At 39.2% G+C, this 27,947-nt stretch overlaps 1 protein-coding gene across 7 annotated transcripts in view; it reads right to left on the bottom strand.

Moving 5' to 3' along the window:
* Positions 1–27,947, bottom strand: part of PAX5 (paired box 5) — a 142,642-nt gene that overhangs the window by 40,400 nt on the left and 74,295 nt on the right. For all 7 annotated transcript variants that reach the window (XM_026038067.1, XM_026038068.1, XM_026038070.1 and 4 more), the window contains one exon: positions 26,033–26,162. In XM_026038067.1, coding sequence (XP_025893852.1) covers positions 26,033–26,162 — 130 coding nt within the window. The remainder of the gene's footprint in view (positions 1–26,032; positions 26,163–27,947) is intronic.

The following is a 27,947-nucleotide window of genomic DNA, read 5'->3' as shown; positions in this document are numbered from 1 at the left end:
AGGGAAAGGGAAAGGGAAAGGGAAAGGGAAAGGGAAAGGGAAAGGGAAAGGGAAAGGGAAAGGGAAAGGGAAAGGGAAAGGGAAAGGGAAAGGGAGGTGAGTAGAGAATAGTCACTCTGAATAACATTCCACATTATTATATGCTGTGCAGCATATAAATAACCCCCATTTGAAAAGCAAAGATGAAGAACAAAGCAGACCTGAATTCAAGATGACTAGAAAATCTTCCATCCTTGGTGATGAAGGTCGGGAACGCATTTTAAGATTTCACTATTGTTATGAATAAGCCATGTTTTCTGTTTAAATCCTGACTTTTCCATTTCTCCAACTGGGAGAAGAAAAACAACAACAACAACCCCTCACTGCTTCCTCAGTAAGCTAGTGTGAAACTGATGGATCAAAAGTGCCACAGTATGCAAAGTGACACTAAATTAAAAACACATTTCCCATCCAAGCCTGTTACAACAGGGAACCTGCTGACTAAAGTAAAGCCTCTAGCTGGCATGTAGTTGCCTCTATAGTAGATTTTAGAAGTTTAATGGTTATTAATATTGCTTCATGTTTGCTTCACTGAAATAAAAATACCAGCACAGGAAAGGGGGGTTCATGATGGCTTTGCTTGCAAATAGTCCCCAAGGCTGAAGAAATGCATGTAAATCAAGAATACCTTCTACAGTACCAGCAAAAGGCAAGTACAGACACAGTCCATTGAAGTCATTAAAGATGACGACGCGCACACCACCCACACTAGCCTTTGGTTGGAATGAAGCAAATGCTTGACAGACATTCTTGCATGCATGCAACCATCACAAACTCCCTTTTACAGACAAAAATGTCCACATCTTTCGGGGTTTGAGGCATATTCCCATCAGAGTTCATTCCTTATTGCTCCAGAAAAGAAAGCATGAAATATAATGATATAATAATAATATCAACTGGCAAAGTGCAAATAAGTAATTTTCTTCCATAGAAGTACTTTTGCAACCAGTTCCAGAAGAGGTCAGCAACACTTCCTTCTGAGCAGACATGCTAACTAGTATTTAGATGCTACAAATGCATCTAAATTCTTAAGTAAGGTTCTTAAGCAGGTTCTTAAGCAAAATACTTGAGGTCAGATAGAGGGAAAGAGCAATGTAAAGCATGAAAAGCCTTTCTCATGTCCAAACCACAATGGTAAAAAAAAANAAAAAAAAAAAAAAAAAAAAAAAAAAAAAAAAAAAAAAAAAAGTTTAGAAACATTCTTCAGTTCACTTGCTTTCACAAAAAAAAAAAAAATCAGAAAGTAGCGAAGAGAATATCTAGGTGTGTCTTGTATACTGCTCTGTAAATGTGAATCCAATTAACTTCAAATTTAAGTTCTAATGAACTTATCTCATTTTGCTATCAGCTCAGCTCTTGTCCATGGCAGTAATTAACCACTGGGGGTTGTCACTTCCAGAAACATGACACAAGGACTTTCCCCAAGCTCAGGTGCTTCAAACCCGTACAGAATTCATTACCCTGACAGTGTGAAAACCCTTCACTCCAATACCACAGGGCACCAACACATTTCCCTTTATCTATCTGATTGCCAGCAACAATATGAAGGAAATGAATCCACTAGAGAGGTAATTAATTACTGCAGAGGATACCTTAGAAAATGCATTGGGTTCAGGTGGTTGGGAGGATGATTAAAAAACCCTCAGAACAGCTTTTCCGCTATAGAAGGGATTGAAATATCCCTCTTCAAGATGCACTAAGGGTTGCATTGAAAGAAAGAAGAGGATAGCCATGCACAGGTTCTTTTATCCCCTATTTCATGCTTACAGCAGACATGCAATTGCCATCAGCTCAAGAATGCAGTCAAAGATTAGGCAGTGCATTGGGTTAATAAGGTAATCCTAGCTCTCTGGAGACCAAGGTTCAAATATGGAATAGGTCAGAGTGTTAAAAAATCAACCTGATGTTTGCTAGGTGAATCTCTAGTGTGTGCTTTATTCTAATCACAGACATTATCACAAAGTCATCACCTGGTTTGAAATGGCTACCCAATTTAATACTCAGTTCGTGTCTTGTCCAGCACAGAGGGTGCTACATACACATGTCTACTAGCTGAAATCAGCTGTTCCCACCCTCTTATCCACTGAAAGCAAATGCCTCTTCCAATATTTTTTCACGTCACCTGCCAAAATTATAGCCTGCCGTCCTTCTGCTGGTCATCAGGATCTAAATATTTCTTCACGCTATTCCTCTACCTATCTTTTGACTTACCTATTTCCACCTCCTCTGAGTATTCTTAACTTTAGACAGCTCAAAAAAAAAAAAAAAAAAAAAAAAAAAAAGACATGCTAAGTAAAGTGATGAAGAAATGCCATCTATTATGACATAGGAGATTATTATGCCTAACTGAAGGACAGCGTGAGGGATGGGGCAGGTGATTTTCAAAATCACCCCATGTGATCTGCTAGGGTGCTGCGGAAGTACATCATACAACAAATGATTGTTGTATGACATATTGCTCTGGCAAGTAAGAAATCCTGATTCCTGGTTCTGGAGAAGGTCTAGTTATGTGGTCTTGGTAAATGACAGGTTTGTGCAATGCCCAGAAATATTAGTATCAGTCAGTAGAAAAGACTTGAACTTGTGCTCTTCTACTTTCAGCACTCCAGGAGGAGAATCCCTCACCATTCCAAGAGCACAACACATAGATGGTACTATTTGCTCTTTATACTGATAAGCTGTTGCACCTTCTTAAGTCCAACATCAGCCTTCTCAAGAAGAGAGCCGGTGTTATGATATATTCCCTTAAATTACAGAAAAAGAAGATAAATAACTGACAAAGATGGTTGTTTCAAGAGACATTTCATCACTATAACTAAATCCAGATTTCCATTCTATTTTAATCAAATCTGTTATGAGAACTGAGTTTTCTCTTTTGAACATCTGTCTCCCCCTAAGAAAAGCTATTCTCTTCTAAGTGAAGATGTTAACAGTATCCCTATTTTCCCTGATTTTTAAATCATTATTCTAATAAAAAGACTTAAGAATTAAAGATTCAACTTGTTTTGGCAGGAGAAGGACCTTTCATAGACCTATCATGGAAACCTGTGCGGCACACTGATGGTGTAGCACAAACCAACAGATCACTCTGAACTACAGATGAGAATATTCCCCCAAATTAAGTATTTTTATCACATATGAAATATTACTCTTCACTTAACACAATGCGGTGTAGCACCATAGCAACTCCATTATTGCCTTACCTTTGGGTCAGAGCGTTAACACAAAAAAATACAAATAAATAAATACAAAAAAATACTTTCCCATGAGTATAAGAAAATTACAGAATCCAACTTTGTAAAGTGAATTTTAAGTATTCAGGGTACATATCATATTTACAAATTCCAAAATTCTGGTCACAATCCTATTTATATTTCTTTCCCAAGTTACATACACAGTTCCCTACGTTCTGCATGACAAAGTGACATTAAATGAGGCTGGCAATCAGACAGCAAATAAACTAGAGAAGTGCTCTTACTCCCTATAAAGATCCTTTTCAGTGATAAAAGTGGCTCTCTGCATGCACTGTGCAAGTACACTAAATTCCCTCAGCCCCACAAAGTATTTGAGTTAATTTATGCTTCTCTTAGACCTTTTTTTATATCTTCTTTCCCTTTTTCCCTACCTTGCTTCCTGTCTTCTCTTCTCTGCTCAGGCTGCAAACCCAAATCTGACAACTGCCACAGTCTTTTTGGTCTGCCTTACACACTTTCCCCATTTTCACTTAAGTTGAACTTTCAATCTGAGCATGCCTCAAATTTTGTTTGCTACTAGCACCTTCAGGATCAAATCTTGTCTGAATATTTTGGGAAGGGATGCACAAGCAGGGTAAAACAACTGGATAAACTGAAATGCAGTTGCTAATGAATAACTTCCCTCCTGTGCTCACCTAGTTCTATTTATGGACATCAAACCTACTGCAGCATACTTACTGCTATGAGTTACCTCTCCAGCGCCTAATTAGAGAGAGATAAAACAGTGGTAACACACAGATCACCTGTAATGATTTTGCTGACTCGATTATTCTTCTGACAATTAGCTCTGGCTGCCAAAGCCTCACAGGAATGTCAAAGTCTACTTCCTACAAAGTAGGTAATGTCACAGGTGTGACCATGAAATCAATAATGAGACATAGCTCTTGCAGAGGGCATCCAGGTCAGACAGAACAGCCCTTAAATTAAACATTGATAAGCAGAACACAATTATCCATCATGTTTAAGTGCCTGCGTGAAATTAGCAGCTGGGGAATGGGAGCAGTGGGGGAAAGATTAGTGGGGGAGGTATGGGAGTGCACAGTGCTTCCTGAGACTATTGCTGTGAGGGTTATGACAACTGTACTGTAATCTGTTAGCAAAGCCATAAAATTCAGATTAAACACAAAGTACTGAAACAGGAGTTGCAGGTGTGGGTTTATTTTTCTTCACACCTGCAAGGCAGCAGCAGATGTCTAAGGGACTCCTGAGTTACCCTTCACTGACAGTGTCTTTCCAACTTTTCCCATTGACTAGATTACAGTATTAAAAATGAGCAGGACAGGAAAAAAAGAGAAGGAAAAATAACAGGTTTTTTTTGTAGTGAGAAAATAAAATGAAGATTTACAAAACAATATTCTGCTTTTTTTTAATGTAATTTCTAAAAAAACCAAGGAAGCTGTCTCTTCTGGAAAATAAATCTAAAAATATCATATTCTACACTGAGCCTGATCTCTTGCCCCCTGGACCCTGTCTTTTGGCTGCTGTTGCCTAAAAGTCTCATCCTATTTCCTTTGTAGACATCAAGCTGCTGTGCCCTCTGAATAAACTGCCAGTCCAGCTTATCAAGTAGTTTTCAGGGTTATTACTCTGAGAGAGCTATGTCCTTTAGATGAGTATAACTATAGGCCTATAAGACCTACGCGATTCTCTGTCCTTTCCCTCATCTCATGCATGCAAAATTGTAAGTCCCAAATTTGACACCCAGTTTAAGTCATACACCCACAGAACTGTATGGGGCACACATAAAGAAATTAGAAAAAAAAAAGATGTTTTAGATGGGGTATGTCTCTGTAAGAATCCATCCCTACTAAGATCTAAAAACAGTATGTGACCAATGACTAAACAATTGCTATAACAGTTATTTTACCTTTCCCTGCCTGGCTTCTCATAGGAATCTCACACAGTCCCACAAGAATGCTCATTGCTGCACATTTCCTGGGTGCTTAAAAATTTCTGTCACTGAAAAGAAAGATTAACCTGAAATGGGCAAGTTCTTTTTTCATACCTGATAGGAAACCAGGGAATTGAGATGCACTACAGCATGTTATACCTAGTGACCCTCACCTGTAGCCAGAATTGTCTTGCTGCTAAGACTCAGGGCAGAAAATCATGGAGATCAGCACAGGAAAGGTGTGATGTGATGGTGGCTATCAATAATGAAAAATAGGGTGTAGCAGCACTAGACTGCTTGCTTATTTTATCAAAAGAAAAGTTATCTAACAGATCTCTTTTGCCTTGCAAACAGAAAGAGTCTCTATCTATATCACTGACCACGGTAAAGGCAACCATAATATTACAGGAAGTGTGAGATACACACTCAGGATGCTTCCACAAAACCTGTTCCACGAAGAAAACTTGATTTTAAGCAAGGCAGTGTTAACACAGATACACAGCTTCCAATCCCTCTGTCCTACAAATCCTACAAAGAAAGTCCAATAGAGAAGATAAGTAATTTTAAAAGTATGATCTTGTTGTTCTAGTGCCTTGCCATTACCACTCAGCGTAATTTCACTAAATTAAAGTTTTGTATATGCTTACTGTCACTGTCTCCTCCTGAAAGCAACTGTGTGCTTTAAGCAGTGCTTCTAGAACCAATAGCTGCACATTCATGCCATTCCTTATGATTTAACATTAGTAAGATTTGCACTAACCAAAGTGATGGTTCCTCCTGTCCAACTGAATAACACTGAACAAGAGTGAACTTCTGTTGAGCCAACATGGTATAAGGATTGGTGAAAAAGGCAGAGCACTGCAGTTAGGGGCCCTTTTCTTTGGTTTATCTTTACATTAGCACTGGTCAAGATTTTTTTTTTTTTTTTTTTTGATAAACTCCCTTCATTAGAAGCCAAATATCTTCAAAATCCATATCCCAGAAAACTGTCCTTTATGTGACGAGAGTATATGCACAGTGGTTATTCAGTTGGATATCCTAACTCCAAAAGTTCCTGGGGGAACATATGAAGTTGTTAGAACGTTAGATTTTCTGTTTGTTTGCCTGTTTATATTAAAATGTATATTAAAAAATAGATTCATATTTTCATGTTTGGAATTACTCATTCATATAAAGTGTAAGAACTGAGAGTAGATAGACAAAAAAAAGTCCAAGTAAGAACAAGAAGTGTAGATTATCCTGCACTGTTTTTATCTTGTTTGCTATTTTAAATCATGAAACTTCCCTAAAATTTGAGATCTTTACTTGGAAATAGATCTGGGAAAAAAAAAAAATCAAATCTTGATTTTTTTTCACAAGACAGTAAAGTCAACTCCTTCCCATCATTTAATTTCTAATAAGATTCAGTATCTCCTGGAAGCAACAACTGGAAGAGGGCGGCCAGCAGGGTGCTGTCAGAAGACTGTAGACCCTTTGTAGGTGTCTTAATCAGAGGAGAGATTTGAGAGGTCTCTGAGGATTTGAAAAACAATGAAGGAAAGGAACCAAAGTATGAAAACCTTATAGTCTGAGGGGCTTCCTCAGCTTGCACCAGCTGTAGACTCTAATTAAGTCCACATTTCATTCCTGGTACAGAGAAAGCTGAACCAGTGTTGAGGAGCCAGATTGAAGGAGCTGCACCTGCCTGAGCTTTAGCTCTTGAGAGCAAAAATTCTTCCAGGCACTAAGCATCTTCCATCCTCAGCAATCTGGGGAAACATTGGAGTTGACATCCGTCTGTCATATGTAACTATGAGAAGGGGCCAGAGATTTTCATGAAAACAGGAGGAGAAAGACACATCTCTTAATCTGTATTTCCATGTTTCGGTATGCAATATAGGAAAAGAATATTGCAGCCAATTAATGCAGGTGAATTCATGAAACAGTGTGATGCAAAGTCAGTCTGCTTCTTAAAAGAAACCCAATAAGGGAAATAGGATCTGAAATCATGCATGGGACATGCATGTAAACATGCTTCCTTTCCAGTTCTGAAGTTAGAACAGGTGCTGCTAATACAAATGTACAATTTTCATGATTTCAGAAGGGTATATGACATCAAGTATTGCTTTCAGAGGAAAAAGAAGAAACGAAAAGAAAAAAGAAGGGAAGGGAAGGGAAGGGGAGGAAAGAGGAGGGAAGGGGAGGGAAGGGGAGGGATCTAGCTAAATAAGCAGCCAAGCAACCGGTTAGACTCATCCTTAAAAATAGCCATGTTATAATGAGAGAGAAGACAAATATATAATGGACTTATCACTACCAGTGATCTTAAAGCCTACAAAATACTATTTTTTGGACAAATACAGTTCATCATATGCTGTTTTTACAAGAAGGAATGAAATTAAAGTTTTCCTTAAAATTAAAAGAAAAAAAACAATCTCCATAGCTAAAAATATAAGTAAGTGCCAATGAAACTAAAACTAAAAAGAATTACCCAAGTGGAACACTGCCTTCCTGCTCAAAAGTAGACAGTGGTCTGATTATTTGGCTACTGCTGTGTAGCATGCTTCTGTGTTTCATATTCCCTTGCATTTTAGTTGTGAACTGCCTTGATGCATCTCAGAACAACTGCCAAATTAAAGATTTTTTCTTTTAAATGCATTATTTCTAAAATATACTCCCACCAGCATGCTACATACAATGAATAGAAGAATGAGGAGAATTAAAACCATGCAAAGGAACATCTTTATGACAAATAAAGCTATGGAAATTTTAGGCTCCATTTACTTCTCAATCTAATTTTGCCCTCCAATGCACATTATGTCTGAAATGGGATCTCATGTGGTTTGATCAGGGCTCTTAACGCATGCAGAAGCAACATATTCTCTTTATTGTTGTTTCCTTTCTGAGGCATAGCAATACTTCTAATAAGAGCAGCACAGCAGGCTCTGTGAGACTGTCTTTACAGTAATCACTATACTACTAAAAAGCGGCAAGACAATAAAGGGGATCAGCAGCTTGAAAAGCGTTCTGTCCAAAGGATCCATGTTCCTATCTACAAATGCAGAGCCAACTGTTCAAAGCATTAGAAAAATCATGGCAGTGAATGGGATGTGTCTGTATGTTTAAGTATTTTTTTCTTTTGCTTATATTCCTTTACATGCAAGCAGGACCCTCAGCCATCTCCATGACTTTTTCTGTTGCTCTCTGAGCACTGAAGGCAAAGCAATGAACCCTCTCCTTCAGAGTCAGAGAGCAGTGCTGCTTTATGAAGAGGAAGTTAAAAGAAAAAGCAAAGCCCTTAATATACATGGCTACCTGGAACATTTTGAGCTCCTAGAGAGGAGCACCCAGCAGTATAGTATGCCCAATATCTCCTCCCTCATGCTGCTAGCCACTAATACAACTGTAGAAATGTTCACTGAAAGTCTAAGGATGATTGGAGATGTTCTGGAAAGTGATCACAGGTCTCACTTCACTGCCTGAAATGAGTATTAGAACAAAGAGGGAGTCATGTATTGCCTCAGTCTACTGTCCTTCCACTACCATCCCTAACCCAAATTTCTAGATATTGCTGAGGCTGGCTAAACTTGTGGATAGCCTGGGAACCTCTAAGCATCTAGCAGCCTCATGAGACACTGCTTCATTTGGTAGGGCGTTTTTTGAGCCAAAACTCAAGAAGCCAAGATAGACAGCAAAGAAGCACTGGTATAACTAGAAAACAAACTTAGTGAAAAGCAGAGAAGGCTTTCTCTCTCCATAAGGTATCTGGAACTCAAGGAGGGATCAGCCCTCATTTGCTCCCTCAAAGTCTCTTCTCCCTCTTTCCCTCAGCTTTTCCCCCCATTATGTGGAAGACTTCCCACAATATTAAGGGACTGAAACTTTTCCTGATTTTAGGACACCATCCAGCTTCCTTTATAGGCATATAGTTCCACAGAATCTCAGAGCATTAGTTGGTTACAGCCTTTTTAAAAATGTCTTGACTTCAGGTGACCACTGAGACCATGTCTTTTTGAGATGGTATAGGAATCAGGACACAACTCCCAACAAGGCTTTCTTGTCCAGAAGCTAGGAAAGCCTGTCATATAGTCTGGAATTGCAGAGTGCTCGAGGGTTGTCAAGTATATGGGCTGAGCTGTAACTCACTAAGGGATTGAACTTTGGCAAAGACTTCTCCACTTCTCACTAGTCAGCTGAAAGTCATAGAGGCAGAATGATATGGCCACAGAGCCAAGAAAGATCTGAGTCCAGTCAACTGAGAGAAAGAAGAAAAACCCACCTCTTTATGCGGGACATCAATGACATTCAGAAAGCTTTTAGGAGCACTGAAGCATCAGAAGCTTGTAGGAGCTTTTAGGAGCACAGAAGGGAGGAGCCTGAAGAAAAGGTGCTTGAACCAATCAAAGAGCCTTGAAAACCTGATTCAATTCAGTTTCTGTTAGGCATAAGCTATAACCTCAAATTCTTGAGCAACACTGCTCAAGTAACACTTGAGCAACACAAACAGTAGAGTATAATGCACCTCATCTCATTGCCCCTTGAGGCCATGGCATTTTTCAGTCTGGTAAGAAGCACACTAGAGCCACATGTAGGCTCTGATGGGGCAATAACTTCTGACTACAAAAGGTTTTAGGAAGAAATTAAACAAAGTGGGGCTGTGTCTTGCAATCTTTAACAGAGTTGTTAATTCCAAGCTAAGAATTTCTATCATCTCACAATAATCAATAGTTATGATCTGCATCTGAAATGGAGACATACAATCTAAGGATCATTTCTAATATCAACAAAAATTTCGAACTCTGTCAACAGTTTTATACTTCCTAAGGAGGAATTATTTAGCTACAACTTTTAGGTTCCTAATTATGGATAAACAGAGTCTGTATCGAAAACCCACGTTGTTTCTGTTTCAAAGAAGACAATTTCCATCCTGGAATAAGAGGAAAAGATGATATGAGGTATTTTATCTAGAATGGATAAAATGGAAAAAGGAAAGCATGGGGAATATTGAGAAATCCGGGTTTCTGTGCTTTTCTATCAAATTATTTTTTTAATTGTAAAAATTGATTTTTGTGTGTATGTGAAATAACCTGAAGCACCTCACTTAAAATCTCTTCAACACAATATTTTATTTTTCAGCTACCCCTTGAGAGTGAAGTTCATATATCCAATACTGTTCTTTTTTCTAGCTCCCACATTGGGAGACATCATCTTCTATAACATATTCATATGTGTAGCTCAAATGATGCATGAGGTAGCTCAATAAAACAAAATAAATAAATGCATGTATTATCCTGTAGAAAGTGTACTCCAGTGAGTTCATACCAAACCATGGCAGGAGGGGACTTGGAACTACAATTTCCATACAGCATGAAATACAGGCAAAGGTTCAATATTCTGCTCAGAATGTTCCACCATCCTAGAAAATACTATATTGAATATATTCCAATGTGATTTTTCAGACCAAATGTTAATTATGTGCATAAATTTAATATATTTTTAAAAATGATTTTATTCTTGGAAATTCATGGCTTCAGAAGTTTGCTCTGGGGGAAGTCCTTCCAACAGATACTCCTAAACAGACAGCTTTTTTTTTTTTTTTTTTTTTTTTTTTTTTGAGCAACTTGTATAGCCATAAAAGGGGAAGATAACTAGGCTTGAATAGGAACCTGAAAGTCAGCCTTCTGAGTCCACAAAACAGGATTAGAAACCCAGCGAGCTTATGGGATAGGCTGGAGCAAAACCTGAAGGCTATAAAGTTTTGGATTCTTTTCTTCTCTTTAAGTTGTGTCGAAACTCTATCCTTCCATTTCTGTTCAACCCCTTCTCCAGTGCTGCCCTTGCATGCCTATTTACATGTCTACTCACCACAGATATAACTACACCTGATAAAAGTACATCAACAAAGGCAACAAAAGGCAACAAAAGACTTTCTAGACAAACTTTTTTAAAAATTTTATAAATAAAATAAAACAAAAATTTTATATTTTTTCATGTGAAATTTGCCCATTCCCCACTGACATCATTTCCCCTTCGTATTATTTTGTAAATAAAATCTATTTTTTTCCTTCTAGAATGAGAAAGAGATATGACCTTCATTTTCCAAGAAAATTAAGAGGAAATTTTAAAAACAATTTCAGCTAGAAAAGCACCACACAGCCCCCAATATATCTTCTTAATCCTATAATAATCACATTATTGCAAACACTTGTTCTTTGAGTTGAAGGTTTCTATCACATATTCCTTCAGATTGTCAGCCCAAACATGCCCAGCTCAAAGCTTTCCCCCATGCTTATCCCTTCACATCCTGCAACTCATTCCAAAGCTGTCCTCCAATCTTTCTCTCTTTCTGTCTGTGTCTTTCTCTCCTCTGTTTCTTACCCTTGCTCAAGACATTTCTGTGGGAGGTTGCCAGCTGGCAAGAACTGCTTGAAGGGCCAGTGGGGGCTCTTGAGATCTATTATCTGTTTTGCAAAAGCACTGCAGACAACTGTCCCTCCAATTCATACCACAGAGGCAAGTGGTGGAGAAGAAAAGAGGATGATGTTTCTTTTGTTGCCACCAGGCTGTGCAGATAGCTTCATTATAGGGCCCTATAACCCCATTTGTGATCCTCTTTCCTTTCTTTGCACAGTTCCACTTGCTTGATTTGTAGTACCACCAATGACAGGCATGCACAGTGCCTGGCACTAAATGCAAATATTTAAATTAAAACTCGGCTCTGCCAGTAATATATCTCTTTGTATAACTGTCCCCTACACAGTACAACAAGGTCTGACACTGAAAGAGCCTCTTGGGCTTATGACAATGAAAGCCAAAGTCTTTTTTTGCCACCTTCTTCCAGATTCCTAAAATTCCTAAAATGCCACTTGACCAAATAATGTCATGTAGACATTGTAGATGTCATGTAGACTCCTTAGCTGAGTATAACCAAACTAACAGCTAACAAGTTGTTAGTCGTGTGTGCTACCTTACAGTCTTAAACTGTTTGATTGTCTCTCTCTCAGACCTAGGATGTGGAAACACTTTGCAATTTGGCAGCAAAAATAGCCGTAGGATGCAACAGTGTTACTCTTGCCTACTTCATTTCGCTAAAAATTATTGGTGCTGCTTTTACCATGAGGTTTACAGACAGATCACAATTAGGATATTTAGACAAATACATATTTTTGAGTGTTCTTATTAAAAATTAAGAAAAAAAAAAGGGGGGGGGGGAGGGGGGAGAGAGAGAAGTTATTTCCACTCCACAGTGCATAATTCTTTCTGCTACATTTACACATGATGGACAACCCTGTCAATCTATGCCAATATGGTTCTGGCCCAAGATGTGAGACATTTGTTCTTGACCCTTTTACACTACACACTGGTCTCAAGACAGTCGTGGGAACAGTGGGACAAGAGGTGGAGCAAGGATTCCCTATGTCTCCAGCAGAGTCCAAATGACACTTTGAAACCTCTCAGGATAGTATGAGGTAGGTGTTAGGCTGCTCTTTTTCACACCCATCATGATTTTCTCCAACAGCCTGGCTTCCCTTCATCCCTCCACCCCTCTGCATTTCATTTGAGCCATCTAAATCACTTCTTGTGTGGCCTGCAGTGCAGCAGAGCAGCTGCAGATCTGCCTGACTACCTGGTGCTGTGACCATGGTGCTGGACCTGCAGTCTTCTTTGTGACACAGCATGGACATCCCAGATCCCTGCCTCACGTTAATCAGGAATATAGAAACCACTGTTCCAGAGAAAAAAACAATTAAAAGTAAAATAAGTAAAAGAGTAAAAAACCTCATGATGCCACACAGCAGCCCACACAGATTTTGTTCCAGCATTTGGCAGCCTTCTTTTACATGGGAATTCCCATGCTTTTCCATTTCCTCCTAAAAGCTACCTTCTGATGACTGTAATTGAGAAAGGCAAGCAAAGATCTGTGAGAGCAAGTAGTCACAAAAGTCAAACTACTTGGGAGCAGGAGATGGGAGACTGGCCATAGGAGTTCTCCAGTTCACACCACCCATCAGTGATGTTAGGATTTATAACTGTATTAAACGGCTTGACAGTCAACCACAATAAATCAGCTTCCCTTCTCCCCAAATCACAGAAAATAAAAGCTTTGGCAGTGAAAGTCATTCATCATCATAAAGGTTTGCAGCAGTCTACTCATCAATTTCATTCACATCCTTAATGCACTGGAGAAGAGTGGTAGACATTTACACTTTACACAAACAGAGAGAGAAAATAGAAAGGATAAATTAAAAAAAAAAAAAAGAAAAAAAAAAGAAGCAAGATTGAATAGGAATAATTACAAAGGTCAAAGAAAAAAAGTCCTTCTAGGAAAAAAAAGTCCTTCTAGGACAGAAGCTTTGATTTTAGAGAAAGAATTAACATGCTCTCAAGCGGATGTTTGTGACACTGAAGCTTTCTTGTCATCCATGATAAGGTACAGAAAAGAAGGAACAAGCTGAGAAGACAGAGCTGATGCTCTGAGCTGACTGAGACACAGCATGTCAGCTGGGACAAACCTCTTTGAAACTATTCATCTGAGTATCCTAGCCCTGTGACAGGCTATGTGTCAAGTAATGTACTGGCCAAGATGGGATGACTTGCCCCTCCAATCTCAACATGGCACTTTGCTTATAAGAAAGGTCAACACTATAGACAAGAATCAAATGGTTAATTCTGTCTCTAGAGGAAAATGGCCTGGAGAGGCACTGTCTTGTCGAGGACATTTCATTCCATTTCTCATTTGGTTCTCTCTCCCTGCATAATACAATAATCTTAGTCTTAATGTCTATATTAGTTTAAATGTATTGGTCTGCCAGGTCTAGAGTCAGGGTGGAGGACAGACAGGTGTGTTTAGGAGGAACTTCCCTGGAAGGCTTTTCAACTTCTCAATAGCAGCAAAGGGAGAGCACATCCGTTGGAAGAGAAAGCGACACATAAACTCTACAGGAAGTTTACTGCAAAAGAGGAGGATCCTGGAGAAGACATCTTATGGGAGCACAAAAGAGATAGGGCTGTTAGAAGAATAACTTAATACCTTTTAGAGGATGCAAAGGACATAGCCATACTGTTTATAATATTTAGGTGCCATACCTAATTCACTGGAGACTTTGCTTTGTGGTTCTTCAAGGGACCAGGCAGAAAGTCTTTTGCATTTCAACTATCACCAGTAACTAAATAATTAAATAAAATAAAGCAGTGCTGTATACCATACAATCTGGCAAGACTGCAGGCAGCAATATTCCAGGTTTCTGGAAATAAATTTCCAGGATCAGTAAGCAAAAGAAGATGAAGAAATAAGATGGTAAATGTGGATGGTAAACCTTTGGAGAAGTGGAATAAAGCAGTAAAGTCAAGGAATCTCCACTCAGAGCTCACAAGGACACTCCCTGTTCCTCAGTCACCACAATTTGGACACTCTACTTGCCGTGCTTTAGACAAACAGATGATTCCTGAAATGCTCTTGTCCAGACTGTAGGAGGATGCCAGCAGATTTATACTGAATGCATTGCAAATGGCAGATGCAATGTTTGCTGCCTTTGGAAAAGGAGTGAAAAATGTCTGCTTAGCTCCGGAATGCTATGTTTGCTCTCTTTGGTTCTCCTGTTCGACCTCTGAAGAGTTTGCTCTCAGCCTCCCTATGCATTGCATGCTCCAGCTACCTGTTCACACAGGGCTGATTGCATAGGAATCCTGCTGGTCTGGTGCACTGCGATAACTGGCCTGCCAAGAAAGGAGGGAAACTCTGGGGCTTTTCCCTCGTGGCTTGGTCAAACTAAAGATAGCTAGCAACCTGGATAACATCATTGTATCCCATCACCAGCGAAACGTTATCTCATTGTTCTACCATTCTCCCAACACTCTCTGGCCCACAGCTCCTTTGGGTTCTCACGCTGAGCAGAATGAGAAACAGCAGAGATGACACCAAAAAATGTGGACCATGACTAGAGACAGAAAAAAATGCGTACACAACATTGTTTTAGGTATAAATTTGAAAATTAGAACAAAAAAGAAACTAGTGATGCTATGAGCAGAAGAATCAGTCCTGCTTCCTACTTCTCTATGGCTGCCCAACCCGTGATTGATCCTCAGCACTTCATACTATGAGGTGACAGAGCCCTGGAACAAGCTGTCCAGAGAGGGTGTAGAGTCTCTTTCTTTGGAGATCTTCAAAACCTGCCTGGATGTGACCCTGTGTCATGTGCTTTAGGTGCCTGAGCAGTGGGATTGATCTCTAGAGGTCCCTTTCAACCTTGACCATTCTGTGATTCTGTGATATCTCCCTGCTGTCCTGCAAATGTTCTTACAAGGTATCTTGGCTATGCTCGGGTCATCTTGTTGCTTGGAGAAAACCCATCACATACTGTGGCATATTTTGATCTATGACCATGTGTGCTTGGCTGCCCACCAAGAATTTATAGTCTGCCCACTGCCTCATGCTGGTTTGGAAGGCTAAACAGAAAAAGCCACCTCTCATCTGTTGGCCAGTAATTTAACTTATTACAAGTGCATGACTAAGAGAAAGAGAACCCCAGTGGAACCTTATTTCACCTTTTACGTCACCACTGAATTCATTCTTCAGTCACTTAAATATCTGTAAAAAATCCATCTTGGTCTTTAAATCAATAGGAGCACAAATAGTCCCTGTTCTTTCTAATTTTCATGGTATTTCCACAAATGATATTCCTGCAAATAAATTTGCATATTTCATTCAACAAGGTGTATATCAATTTAATAATCTAATCAAAATTTTGATCTAATCAAAAAACATCAAATAATATTTAAAAAAAAACAGTGACATTTACTTCTTGCCAGCATTTAAAAAATAATGATATCTTACATAGTAATAAAGAGAAAAAAAACTTTGTATGTTTCATTACATCAACATTTTTGTGCAAAATGACATCAAAACCTGAAATATGCACATTTTCTACCTGTTCAAATATAACCTTTTTGCAAGACCTAAAGAAACAATGATCCATTACAAAAAGTCAAAAAAAAAAAAAAAAAAAACCCTCATACGAAGCTTCTGTTCCTAGGTAACTTTTGAATACTTTTTCCATGAGAAATAACTACAGGAACAGCTACTCAGAAGAAAGTAGTAGCAAAATTAAGCAAGTGTTTTTCTTCCACTCTGCAAAAGAAAACACTCCCCTTCTTCTAATAAACAAGCTTACAAACAAATAAACAAATTAACAAACAAATTGGGATTCCTTTGGTTTCCTTTCACCTGGTCTCATCAAGAAGCACTTTCATCAGTTTTGTTCGTTAGCTGGGATGCAGCATGAAAAAGTGTGTGAGCATGAATCCATCAAACTCCTCTGAACAGCAAATAAAACAAAGTATAGATAAAACATGGAAACTTTGCTTTGCTCTATCCCATAGATGGTCACTTGAAGCTTAAGAGCTCAGTTCTTACTGCAAAACTTTTCAAGAGGCACCTATACTGCTCAGTATTTGGAAATAGTATCACTCACTAGTCTTTAGTATTATCCAGACTTTACATACCTTTTATTTTATAACATTTCCTTTTTGGGTCTTCCTAGCTAGATTTCTCTCTTTACAAAAAAAAAGTATATATATATGTATATATATGTTTCATTTTCAAAGTGACAGTGTCACATACCTAGCTGAAGGGAGACAGTACGTTTGATTATAAGCAAAAAATTAAAGCAAAAACTTCTCTTCCACTAATGATTTCCAAAACCACCAGTATAACAATTGATGATCCCAGGCATAAATAAAACTCATCTTCAACCTAACCGGATACCAGGTGAGAAGAAACCCATATTAGGCCAGTTAATAAGCCACTGATGTGTTGATGATGTAGTGAGTTTGGTGGTCTTCTTGATTACTTTAATCTTCTTAATTACTTTAATAAAATAATTACTTTTTACCCAAACATTTTCTGTAGTCTAATTTAGATTATACTAGGCTCTTTTTTTTTTTTTTTTTTTTTNTTTTTTTTTTTTTTTTTTTTGTGAAGTGAAGCCTGCATACAGTTAGATGACAATGCATCATTCTAGCCCCTGGAAATGCCCTTTTGGTAGCTTGTACAGACATTTGCTTCTGAAATAATACTACTGCAGGTCAAAAAAACAATGCAATTCAGAAGGCATCTCTACTAACTAGAGTATTATTTTCATTTTCAGTATGGAAATATAAGACAGATTTATGACATTTCCCTGCCCCTTTGGAAGTAATTTGCTGTTGGTGTCTTAAAGTGACATAGCTTAAAGTGACACACTGTGAACTGCACCAGCAACAAAGAGTATTTCTACTGAAGTCAACAAGAGCCAAAGTTGCTCATCCCCAGCATCACCACAATCAGGAGCTAGCACTAGAGGCATCATAGTCATGTTGTTAAAGTTTCCAGCATGGCTGTTCCATTTAAAATTGTATTTATTATCCATAATAGAGTGGTATTAGGGAGAGGGATTAGGGAGAGGGATTAGGGAGAGTGGGATTAGGGAGAGAGAAAAAGATTTAATTAATCAGAAACTGCAAAATCCTTAAGTAAAAGATGCTGTGTAAATGCAATATTGCACTTTGCACCAAAACATGTTTAGCACAGTTAAATTCAATATTAAAGTCCACAGGAAATTTCCCAAAAGAATCAGACTGACATTAAATAGGCTGGATCTTATTGGGGTATAAGTGAGATGACCTAGTCTGCTTGGTCTTTTTCAATAGAGAGAGAAAAAAATCATAAAAATAGAAAAATTCAACAGCGTTTCAGCTAAATTCAACTCTATCATTAGAAATGATATTTTTGTTTTTGAGACTGGCTGCCTTTCCACAACAGGGGTTTATGTGGCCCTTTTTCAAGTCTTTAACATGACAGGCCTTATAGGGAATGACAAATAGTTTATTGGAAAAAGCATCTGCATTTTTATCCATTAAATGTAGACAGTGAGCTATATATCAAGCATCGTGCTATGCCAGAAATAAGCATCTACCAACAACACATTGCACTTCAGAAAAATTCCACATAAAATAAGTATAATCTGGTAATAATGTTTGTACACTGCTCAACACTTCCCTGTAGAGACAGATCAAATGAACAAAACAAAATGACCTCAGAAGAGGGATTTTTATTGTTGTTAGAATTGGCCAACAAAAATTTTAAAAACAGAAGTCCAGCAGAAAAGGCTATTTCTGAAAAGAAAACAAACATTCTCATTACTTTCTTAAAAGGTATGTTGACTTTAGCAAAAGGAAGTAATTAGAAAAAGGAGTGATTAAATTATTGTTATTTCAGATGATCGGAAAGGGAAGTTTAAACTGTTCCCTTTGAAAATTGCTTTTTACTTAAAGCTAGTAGTATTTTAGTTTAAAATATAAATAATGGAAATCCATGCATGCGGATAATGAAAATGTTTTTAAGTCATGACTTACAAATATTTCAATAAATACTGCCAAGGTAATGATATCCTCCAAAATCTTATGCATGTGAATCTTTTTCCTTTCCACAGGCTACATCCATCTTGTTTTACTTAGCTCTGGTCTAAACTAATTTTTCTTAGTTCCCATTTATAGTCATTTGAAAGAAACAGATGCCCTCTGAAGAAAGTTCCTACTTTTCTTTTGCCCTCAAAGGTCACCACCAACTGCAATTTTCATTTCCCAGCACTATTAAGGCAATTTTGCACTTTTTCACATTGTATTCTCAGTTTGACACAAAAGTTATTTATCTGTCACAGATTATAATCAAAAACAGGCAGATAAAATAAGGGCATTTTCAAAAACGAAAACAAACAAACAAAAAAAACCCATAATCACCAACAAACCCGAAAAACCCTTTATTGGCTCCATTCAGCATCAGTTCCAGTGGGTGCATATGTGTTTAGAAAAGCCAAAAAAAAACCCAAGTAGAGCACCTTCAGTTAAATTTCTGCTTTCGGCTTAAGAAGAATGGTGAGAATGTAAATTTTAGAGAATGAAATTGGTTTGTATGTGATGAGGAAAGAGTGTATCTAGAATCCAATCAGAACACAGATTGGAAAGATCCTGTTCTGAGATCCTGCAGAGCCCTCACAAAAGTGTTCAGCCCAGGACAATCCTCATCTCCTTTACATTGGTTAAATACTATTGACATACAATATTGACTCCTGTGGAATACCACCGGTGACTAGCCTCCAAATGGACTTCATGCACCTATCACAACCTTTTATACCCAGCACTTCAGCCAGTTTTCCATCCTCACTGACCATCACCTCACTGACCATTTACCTAGCCTACATTTTTTTTTTCTGTGGAGACTTAATGGGAGGCCATGTTGAGAGCCTTGCTAAAGAGAAGGTAAACAACACCCGTTACTCACCCGTCTTACATCAAGCTAGTAATTTCTTAGTCACACAAGCTAGTCAGACTTAGAGGGCTGTCAGGTTGGTGAGGCATGACTTCTTCCTAAATCCACACTAACTTCTCCATCTGCTCTCCTGAATTTCAAGATTGTCAACCTGCTCATTGTCCTGTTTGCTCCTCTCAGGATTCTGAACTCCACTGTTTCATAGTCACTACAGCCAAGTGGAACCCACATGCAAGAGCAGCAGGAGGATAGTCAGGGCTTGACAAGTTTTGTGAGCACCTCTGCAGATCCAAGCCCCATCAGCCTCCCTAGGTGACAGGTCAATCTGGCCAAGATCCAATTCTTCTTGGTTGATGGGGTCTCAGCCACTCCCCCCCTGCTAGGGCACTAAGCATGCTCCCTAGTTGTAGGTCTGTAGGTGGAGCAGGAGCCTTCTTGTTGCCAAACTTCACAGACTTCCAGCCTATACCATCATGGGAATCTCCATTTCCCAGCTTGGTAAGCACAGACTCTGATGTTCCCTTCCATAGCACAGTTTTACAGTGCAAAGAAGATCTAATCTTTATCATCATCTGTAGAGCCCTGCAGACTAATGAACTTCTTTGCACAGCTTACCCCACAGGTCCTTAACTTGACAACATTGAGCATCAACCACTACACACTCCTACAAGCAAGAACACAATCTACCCCAGCCTCAGCAAGAGGTCCCTGGAACTCCCTGCAGCCTCAGACTTGCAGACCTGCATTCTCCCTTAGGAGCATAGCCTGGCTCAATCTGCCCACAGATATTTGCTTAGGACTGTGCCCTGCCGCACACTATAATCATCTCTGAAGCTGCATACACTTTCCTCGGCAGATTTCTGCACTCTTCTCTGCAGCCTTCTTAACAAACTGCTGTGTTTCTATGTTTGTGTGAAGAAAAAAATACTTTGTGCAATATATTGCATGTAAGTTATTAGGTGCTTCCACATTTAAAAAAAAATCTGTTTTGGGTTTTTTTTTTTTTTTTTTAAGAGTGGAAGAGTCTATTCAGCCATGTGCATTTTCCACTAACTTTAAATTCAATTCAGCCTGAAGTCCAGGATGCCTTGTGTTTCACAGTCTGAGTCTGCCACTGAGTCTGCCACAGTCTGAGTCCGCCACTGCAAGCTGCAGCAAATAACTTAACATGATTTAACATGATAGCTATTTGGTGTTCTCTCTTTTCCCATCCTTTAAGACAACATCTTTCAAGGTGACTCTGCTTACTTCTTTCTTTTGTAACATGCATGTGCTGAAAAGTTGGTATATTTGGGTTTGTAGGGACATTGCCTTCAAGGCTGATCCCAGGAAGGCATATGTAAGATTATATTCATTCTGTGATTTAGTTCCAAAGTAGGGTGAGAAGAGTAAAGAAGCATTTAACTCTCTTTATCAGAATCTTGGTCTTCATCTGCACAGACCTGTAGCTAACCATGTAAACTGCAAAATTCACTGTGGCCTCTTAATCATCACTGTACCAAATTCGTCAAATACTGAAGCCAGCACATCTTTGGCAACATCTTGGAAGAGCAAGGAAGCTAAGGCAGACGCAGTTGTGACAGACAGGTTCCAGAAAAGACCAGATTCTTCTATTCAAACATTGCTTTAGGAATAAAAAAATGCAGATGCGAAATGAGGAAGGCCAAAGCCCGGGTGGAATTAGAGGTGGCAAAGCATGTCAGAGACAACAGGAAGGGTTTCTATAAGTATGTCAATAGCAAGAGGAAGACGAGGGAAAATGTTAGTGCACTGCTGAATGGGGAAGGGGCCTTGGTGACAGAGGATGCTGAGAAGGCAGAGGTACTAAATGCCTTCTTTGCCTCTGTCTTTGCTGCTAAGACGACCCCCCATGAACTGCAGGGCACAAATGGAAGAGATGTAAATGGGCTAGAGGAAGACCTTCCGCTGGTCGAGGAGGATTGGGTTAGGAATCGCTTTGGGAAACTGGCCACTCAAAAATCTATGGGCCCAGATGGAATGCACCCAAGAGTGCGGAGGGAACTGGCCAAGGTTATTGCTCAGCCTCTCTCCATCATCTTTGAGAGGTCCTGGAGAGCAGGGGAGGTGCCCGAGGACTGGAAGAGAGCCAACGTCACTCCAGTCTTCAAAAAGGGCAAGAGGGAGGAGCCGGGCAATTACAGGCCGGTCAGCCTCACCBCTGTCCCTGGAAAGGTGATGGAGCGGTTCATCCTAGAGAGAATCTCCAGGCATATGGAGGAGAAGAAGCTGCTGAGGAGCAGTCAGCATGGATTCACCAGGGGGAAGTCATGTCTGACGAACCTCATAGCCTTCTATGATGGGGTGACAGGCTGGCTGGATGTGAGGAGAGCCGTGGATGTTGTCTACCTTGACTTCAGCAAGGCTTTTGACACTGTCTCCCATAACATCCTCATACGGAAGCTCAAGGAGAGTGGACTAGACGAGTGCACGGTGCGGTGGATCGAGGGCTGGCTGGATGGCAGAGCTCAGAGGGTGGTSATAAATGGGGCCGAGTCCAGTTGGAGGCCTGTGGCCAGTGGTGTCCCCCAGGGGTCAGTACTGGGCCCGGTCCTGTTCAATTTGTTCATCAATGACTTGGACAAGGGCACGGAGTGCACCCTGAGCAAGTTTGCAGATGACACCAAGCTGGGTGGAGTGGCTGACACTCCGGAGGTCTGTGCTGCAATCCAGAGGGACCTGGACAGGCTGGAGAGTTGGGCAGAGAGGAACCTCCTGAGGTTCAATAAGGACAAGTGCAGGGTCCTGCACCTGGGGAGGAATAACCCCAGGCATCAGTACAGAATAGGGGTCGACCTGCTGAAAGCAGCTCCACGGAGAGGGACCTGGGAGTCCTGGTTGACACTAAGTTAACCATGAGTGAGCAGTGTGCCCTCATGGCCAAGAAGGCCAATGGGATCCTGGCCTGCATCAGGAGGAGTGTTGCCGGCAGGTCAAGGGAGAGGATCCTGCCCCTCTACTCAGCTCTGGTGAGGCCGCACCTGGAACACTGGATGCAGTTCTGGGCTCCCCAGTATAAGAGGGACGTGGAGCTTCTCGAGAGGGTCCAGAGAAGAGCAACTAGGATGATTAAGGGAATGGAACATCTCTCGTACGAGGAGAGGATGAGTGAACTGGGCTCTGGGGAAGAGAAGGCTGAGAGGGGATCTGATTAATGTGTATAAGTTCAGGAAGGGAGAATGCAGGGAGGAAGGGGACAAGCTGTTTTCACTGGTGGCCAGCGATAGGACGAGGGGTAATGGCCATAAGAGGGAGCACAGAAAGTTCCGTCTCCAGGTGAGGAGGAACTTCTTTACTTTTAGGGTGACAGAGCAGTGGAGCAGGCTGCCCAGGGAGGTTGTGGAGTCTCCTTCTCTGGAGGTCTTCAAAACCCGCCTGGATGCCACCCTGTGCCACATGCTGTAGGTGTGCCTGCTTGAGCAGGAAGGTTGGACTAGATGATCTCTAGAGGTCCCTTCCAACCTTGAATATTCTGTGATTCTGTGAAAAAAGGAGGTCCACTCCTGATGTTTTGTCTATAGAAACTTTTTTCAATGGAGTAATGAAGGGTTCATGTCAGACTCCACTAAAATGGAGTACTTCTCAGGCTCCTCTGCAAGGTCAGGTTGGTCAATCCACTGTCACTTCTAGATGCTGCTGCTAAAAGCTGACTCTCCTAGCAGCTATCAAATGGGATGTCTGTGAGTTTATCAGTCTGCTCTCTATGAGGTACTGGAGAACCAAACAAAGGTATCAGTTTCAGCACTACTTTGTCTTTTCAAAGTGTAGATAACACACTGAATTCAGCATCTGCAGGTAGTTGCAATCAAGAACTGCTAGGAAAATGCTCACTACAGCAGTACTGAGCTGGGCGCATGTCATTGAATTGCAAATAGAGAGCACTTATGAACCATGGCGGTAAGAAAAGACATTTTTTCTTATATGGCCTAATATTTAATGTGGCATAAAAATGATGGAGAGGAATCAGATGATGTTACATAACATGAGACAGATGAAGCATAGAACTGTCATTGAAGTTTTCCTTATTCGTATTTCAGCAGAAAATGCTCACATGAATGTCAATGTATAGCAGTCTTTTCCTTTTCAAGTAGTATCTCCACTGTTTTGATCTGCCAACATGATAGTAAATGGGAATCTTACATTTTCCACCAACAGATATTCAGGGGATCTTTTGCATCTCCGCTCTCAATATTGTTTTACTCTAGAAACCATGGCCCAAATATAATATCAACAAAAATTGTGCTCATATGACTTCGATTCACAGCTTCATTTACATTAAAGTGTCTTATGATATATCTAGAGGAAATTAACTAGAATTTGGTGTCTTTGCAAATGACACCATCCAGAACTCTCTCTGGATTCTCATAAAAACTGATGAAGGTAAAACTGCAGATTTCAGCCTTTCAAAAGTGCTTTCCTAGGCCACAAGAAAGAACCTGTTTCTAAAACTCTTGTAGGTCTATATTTCAAGTTCTTTATTCCAAAAGATGAGGCTAAAAGCTCTCTGCACACCACTAGCCCACTCTGTGTTAAAATATTGTATAATCACATGTTCATAGCTCTGTTTTACACAAAAGAGAATACTTTGCAAAGTAAATGTTTTCCTCCCACAAATTCTTCTGTATATTACAATTCACTTGTCAGATTTTTGGAAGCTGTTGGTATCTGGATAATAAAACTGTTATTATACTGTACTTACAACTTTGTGACTTCTATTGGAAAGTCCACCAGGTAAATCTATCATTACATTAACTTAACTATACATCAAATTCTGAATGCTTTATAGAAATTTATCCTTACCAGCTGAAACACTTTGGTAAGCAACGAGGTGAAGAAAAGAAGTAGGAATTTAAAAGCCTTCAGAGGCTTTTTGTTACTCTTTTTTTTCTAATACTTTGGAGAAAATTGACTAGTTTGTCAGAGCTATGGTAGGAGTTATATCCTCAAATGTGCCTTCACTCTGGCTCTACACCTAAGAAAGCAAAGTTATCTTTACATTTCTGGACAAGCATTATGGAGAGAAGAAAAATAACAATCTTTTAAAATATATATAATTTATATATCAAACAACAATAGGTGTAAATCTACATTATATGAATGCAGGAATACAGGTGTTAGAAAACTCTTTTTATAAGAATATGAAGTTAAATATATGAACACTTATTGCCTTGAAGACATTTTTTTGTTATAGTCCTGTCACATTTAAGATACATGGCAGTTCTTTTTTTTTTTTTTTTTGGATTTGTTGTCATAAAAATGTTTTCTCTTCCCAAGGAGAACTAATAAATATGACATCTAGAACTTTTGTTCAACTTTTTGTATACAATTTTTATAACTTTTTCATATAATGTCACAAGAACTCAGGTAAAACATAAAACAAGCTTTGCAGAATAATTTCTTTGGTCAGTCATGCTTTCACAGATATCCAGCTCGGTAGTGCTCTACAGTATAGAATTTATAACTAGTATGACAAGAAAATCACTAGTGATTTTGGAAAACAAGATAAAGAAGAAATGGTTTCTCCTATACTATTTCAGCTGTGAATAGATGATACTTTTAAAGACCTGACAAATAACAGGTACACAGAATCCTGATCTGAGGAAGAAACTCAAGGTTCTTCAAAAGTTTTGTTTGAAAGGGTTCATACTAGCAGATGAAAGAAGCATGTCTTCCTCATGCTTTCATGTCCAAGTATAAAGATGTTCACTGCATATCGGATTAGAGTTGTGGTAGTTAAGTTTAAAAAATAAGTGCAGTTGCCCTTTATAATCCAAGATTTTCTTTTCCGAAACCCTCAATAGCTGCCAAAATTTCTCTGCCAGCATTTCTAGCTAGAACAGCTAGACCATCAGCTACACCGTCAGCTAATCATTCCTATCCAGACCTCCTGCCGACCTCCTTGCCTTGCCCTCCTTCCTAATTCCCACAGAAATGTTGGGGACATACACTTTAGTCATTTTCTTTCCACTTGGGCAGTGGAAAGAAGGGCATCTCCTTCCAGAACTGGTGTAGTCACTTCCAAATAATATGTAGCAAATTCTGTTTTGACGCTCAGCTTATGCCTGCCAAAGAATTGAAGATGATGATGTGCTCCTAGAGCAAATAGATACTTTTCAGCTAAACGCTCAATCCTGTGCACAATTATAATTCCTGAAGTGACCCAAAACATAGCCATTTATACGAAGGAAGTGTATCTCAAATTCAATCCATTCTGAAACATAATTTTAAAATTCTGCACTTGCCACAAGCAAGTGTTCTTTTTCTCAGTTGCACATTTAGGAGGTGGAGTTCTCATGGAAGGGTATATCCTGTCATGCTGAAATGGTATGTGTCATCTGTTAGCTCAGGTGAACACTCATGGTGTATACGGCCATGTGTACACCTTTACAGCAGACCTTCAGACAGGTCTGCTGTAAATTTACACAGTGATTTTTTGCGGGCAAATGATTACACATCTGACACAATCCCTTCTTGAAGGGCAGGCATTGCAATGTGCACACACACACAATATTCTGCATCACTTATCAGTGCTGGACAATTCCTTACCTGTTACAATAGGATATGACTGTGGCCCCGGCACACTAGTTCCTATATCTGCAGAAGTTGGACTTGTTATACTGGCCTTCATATCATCTAATCCACCAGCTAATGATGCCATGGCTGAGTACTCAGTTGCCTGGAAAAAGAAAGAAAAGACCTCTTATCAATAATGAAGCTACTGTTCAACAGATTTTTCCTATATCACAAAAATAGGTAAAAACTAGATGCAATACAAAAATCAAAATCCGTTCATCCTTTTTTTTTTCTAGTTACATTGGCCAGTTTCAAAGGTGATGCTTAAGCAATGCTGCTAAGTATTAAAAATACACTATAAGTGGATCTGTATTTGTTACTAACATTCTTTGAGAACACCAAGATGGGCTTTTTTTTTTGAAAAGAGAAGCAAAATTAATCCACAGGTAGCACAGCTTTCTGTACTGAAGAAATTCTGTAGAGCAAATCGGGGGCAATAATAGCTGAAGGAAAGCTATTTGCCTGTTAAAGAGGCAAGAACTTTTGTTCATGATAGTTGCTTGAGCTCTTTGTATTCCAATGATTACACTTGAAAAGACTAAAAAGAAGATGCTGGGCACATGTAAATAAAAACATTTGCTTAACAGATGGATTTGTTGCCAGTCATTTTCAAATTCAAAAGCATTTAAAAATAAATCACCCAACTTTTTAAAAGAAGCTCTTATATATTGTAGGACTTTTAAAATTTCGTTAGCGGGAGTTTCTGAAAATGAGTACATGGCCACAGAAATCAAATTGCCACTGTCTTATGGCTTGGAAAAATCTATCTATCTATGACAATTTGTAGTACATCCTTATGTTCAGAAGGACTTCTATATGTGTGTCAGAAAACCTATCTTTAGTTAGCTTTTTCTATAATTTCTTATAATCAGAGCCATTTACAGAAAACCGGAAAGTTTATGGGAGTGTGATTTGCCCTGCATTACTAGAGTTCTGCAATTGTGATGTAATGGTCATTATATTGACTTAGACTGTTCTAATACAATGCAAATCATCCTTAAAATGTTTATTTTAAGTTCATCTACTTTTAATGACTATTCTTCACTTGAGGTTATAATTGTTATGGGCATGATTATGATCTCACAAATAAAGAATTAAAACTTTAAGTGAAGATAGTAACAGAGTAAGGAGAAGTATGAAAAGAAACTTTCCAGTTTTGTGTAAAAATTTTTAAAACTATCAAATCAAATGTTCGAATTGTTTGTTTGTTTGTTTTCTATGTGGGAAAGAAAAAATTCTTCAAAGTATTTTTGGCTGTCTCTATAGAGACAGGTAAATATCTGGCAACTTTGTAGCAAGTGTCCAAGAGCTGCAGCACACAATTTGAGGTCTGTCACATCCTCAGAGCAGTGTGTTCAGTCAGATATCTTTTTTTGTGTCTCTGACGCTCAGCTCTTACTCAAACAGAAATGAATTTATATTGATAGCCCCATATTAACAGGTTTATATCAATAAAAGCATGTTTCTCTTGAAGGTACAGTCTGTATTGTACAGATATATAGGCACCTCCTATTGTCTTGAAGGATCTGCCATACAAACCTCTTCCAGATGTCAAGTGCATTTTGCCTATATAAACAGCTGCTGGTGACCCTGTCACTTCTCTCTGCAAATGGATGCACCCAGTGGTAATTTGGACTGATGACTTCTCAGGAAGGACCATTCTCCTATTCTCATCCCTAAGCTTTGCATTAAATTTGTCCTACTCCTTAGCCATTTCAGCTTAATCCCTCTTCTGAAACTCTCCTTGCCTTCATGTATCTTCATTGAGTTCCTTTCTTCTGACACTTCTTGCTGAAATGTTTACATACCCCTTCAGCTCCATTTCTTCTATTCCCTGACAATCACTGCCCTAGCAACCATCCCCTATTTGCTGATACTAGAAATTGTA

This window comes from Nothoprocta perdicaria, unplaced genomic scaffold (genome assembly GCF_003342845.1).
Source record: "Nothoprocta perdicaria isolate Ctin4 unplaced genomic scaffold, notPer1 scaffold_200, whole genome shotgun sequence".
NCBI lineage: Eukaryota > Metazoa > Chordata > Aves > Tinamiformes > Tinamidae > Nothoprocta > Nothoprocta perdicaria.
The sequence above is the reverse complement of the archived record's forward strand: the minus strand, read 5'-3'. Positions and strand labels throughout refer to the sequence as shown.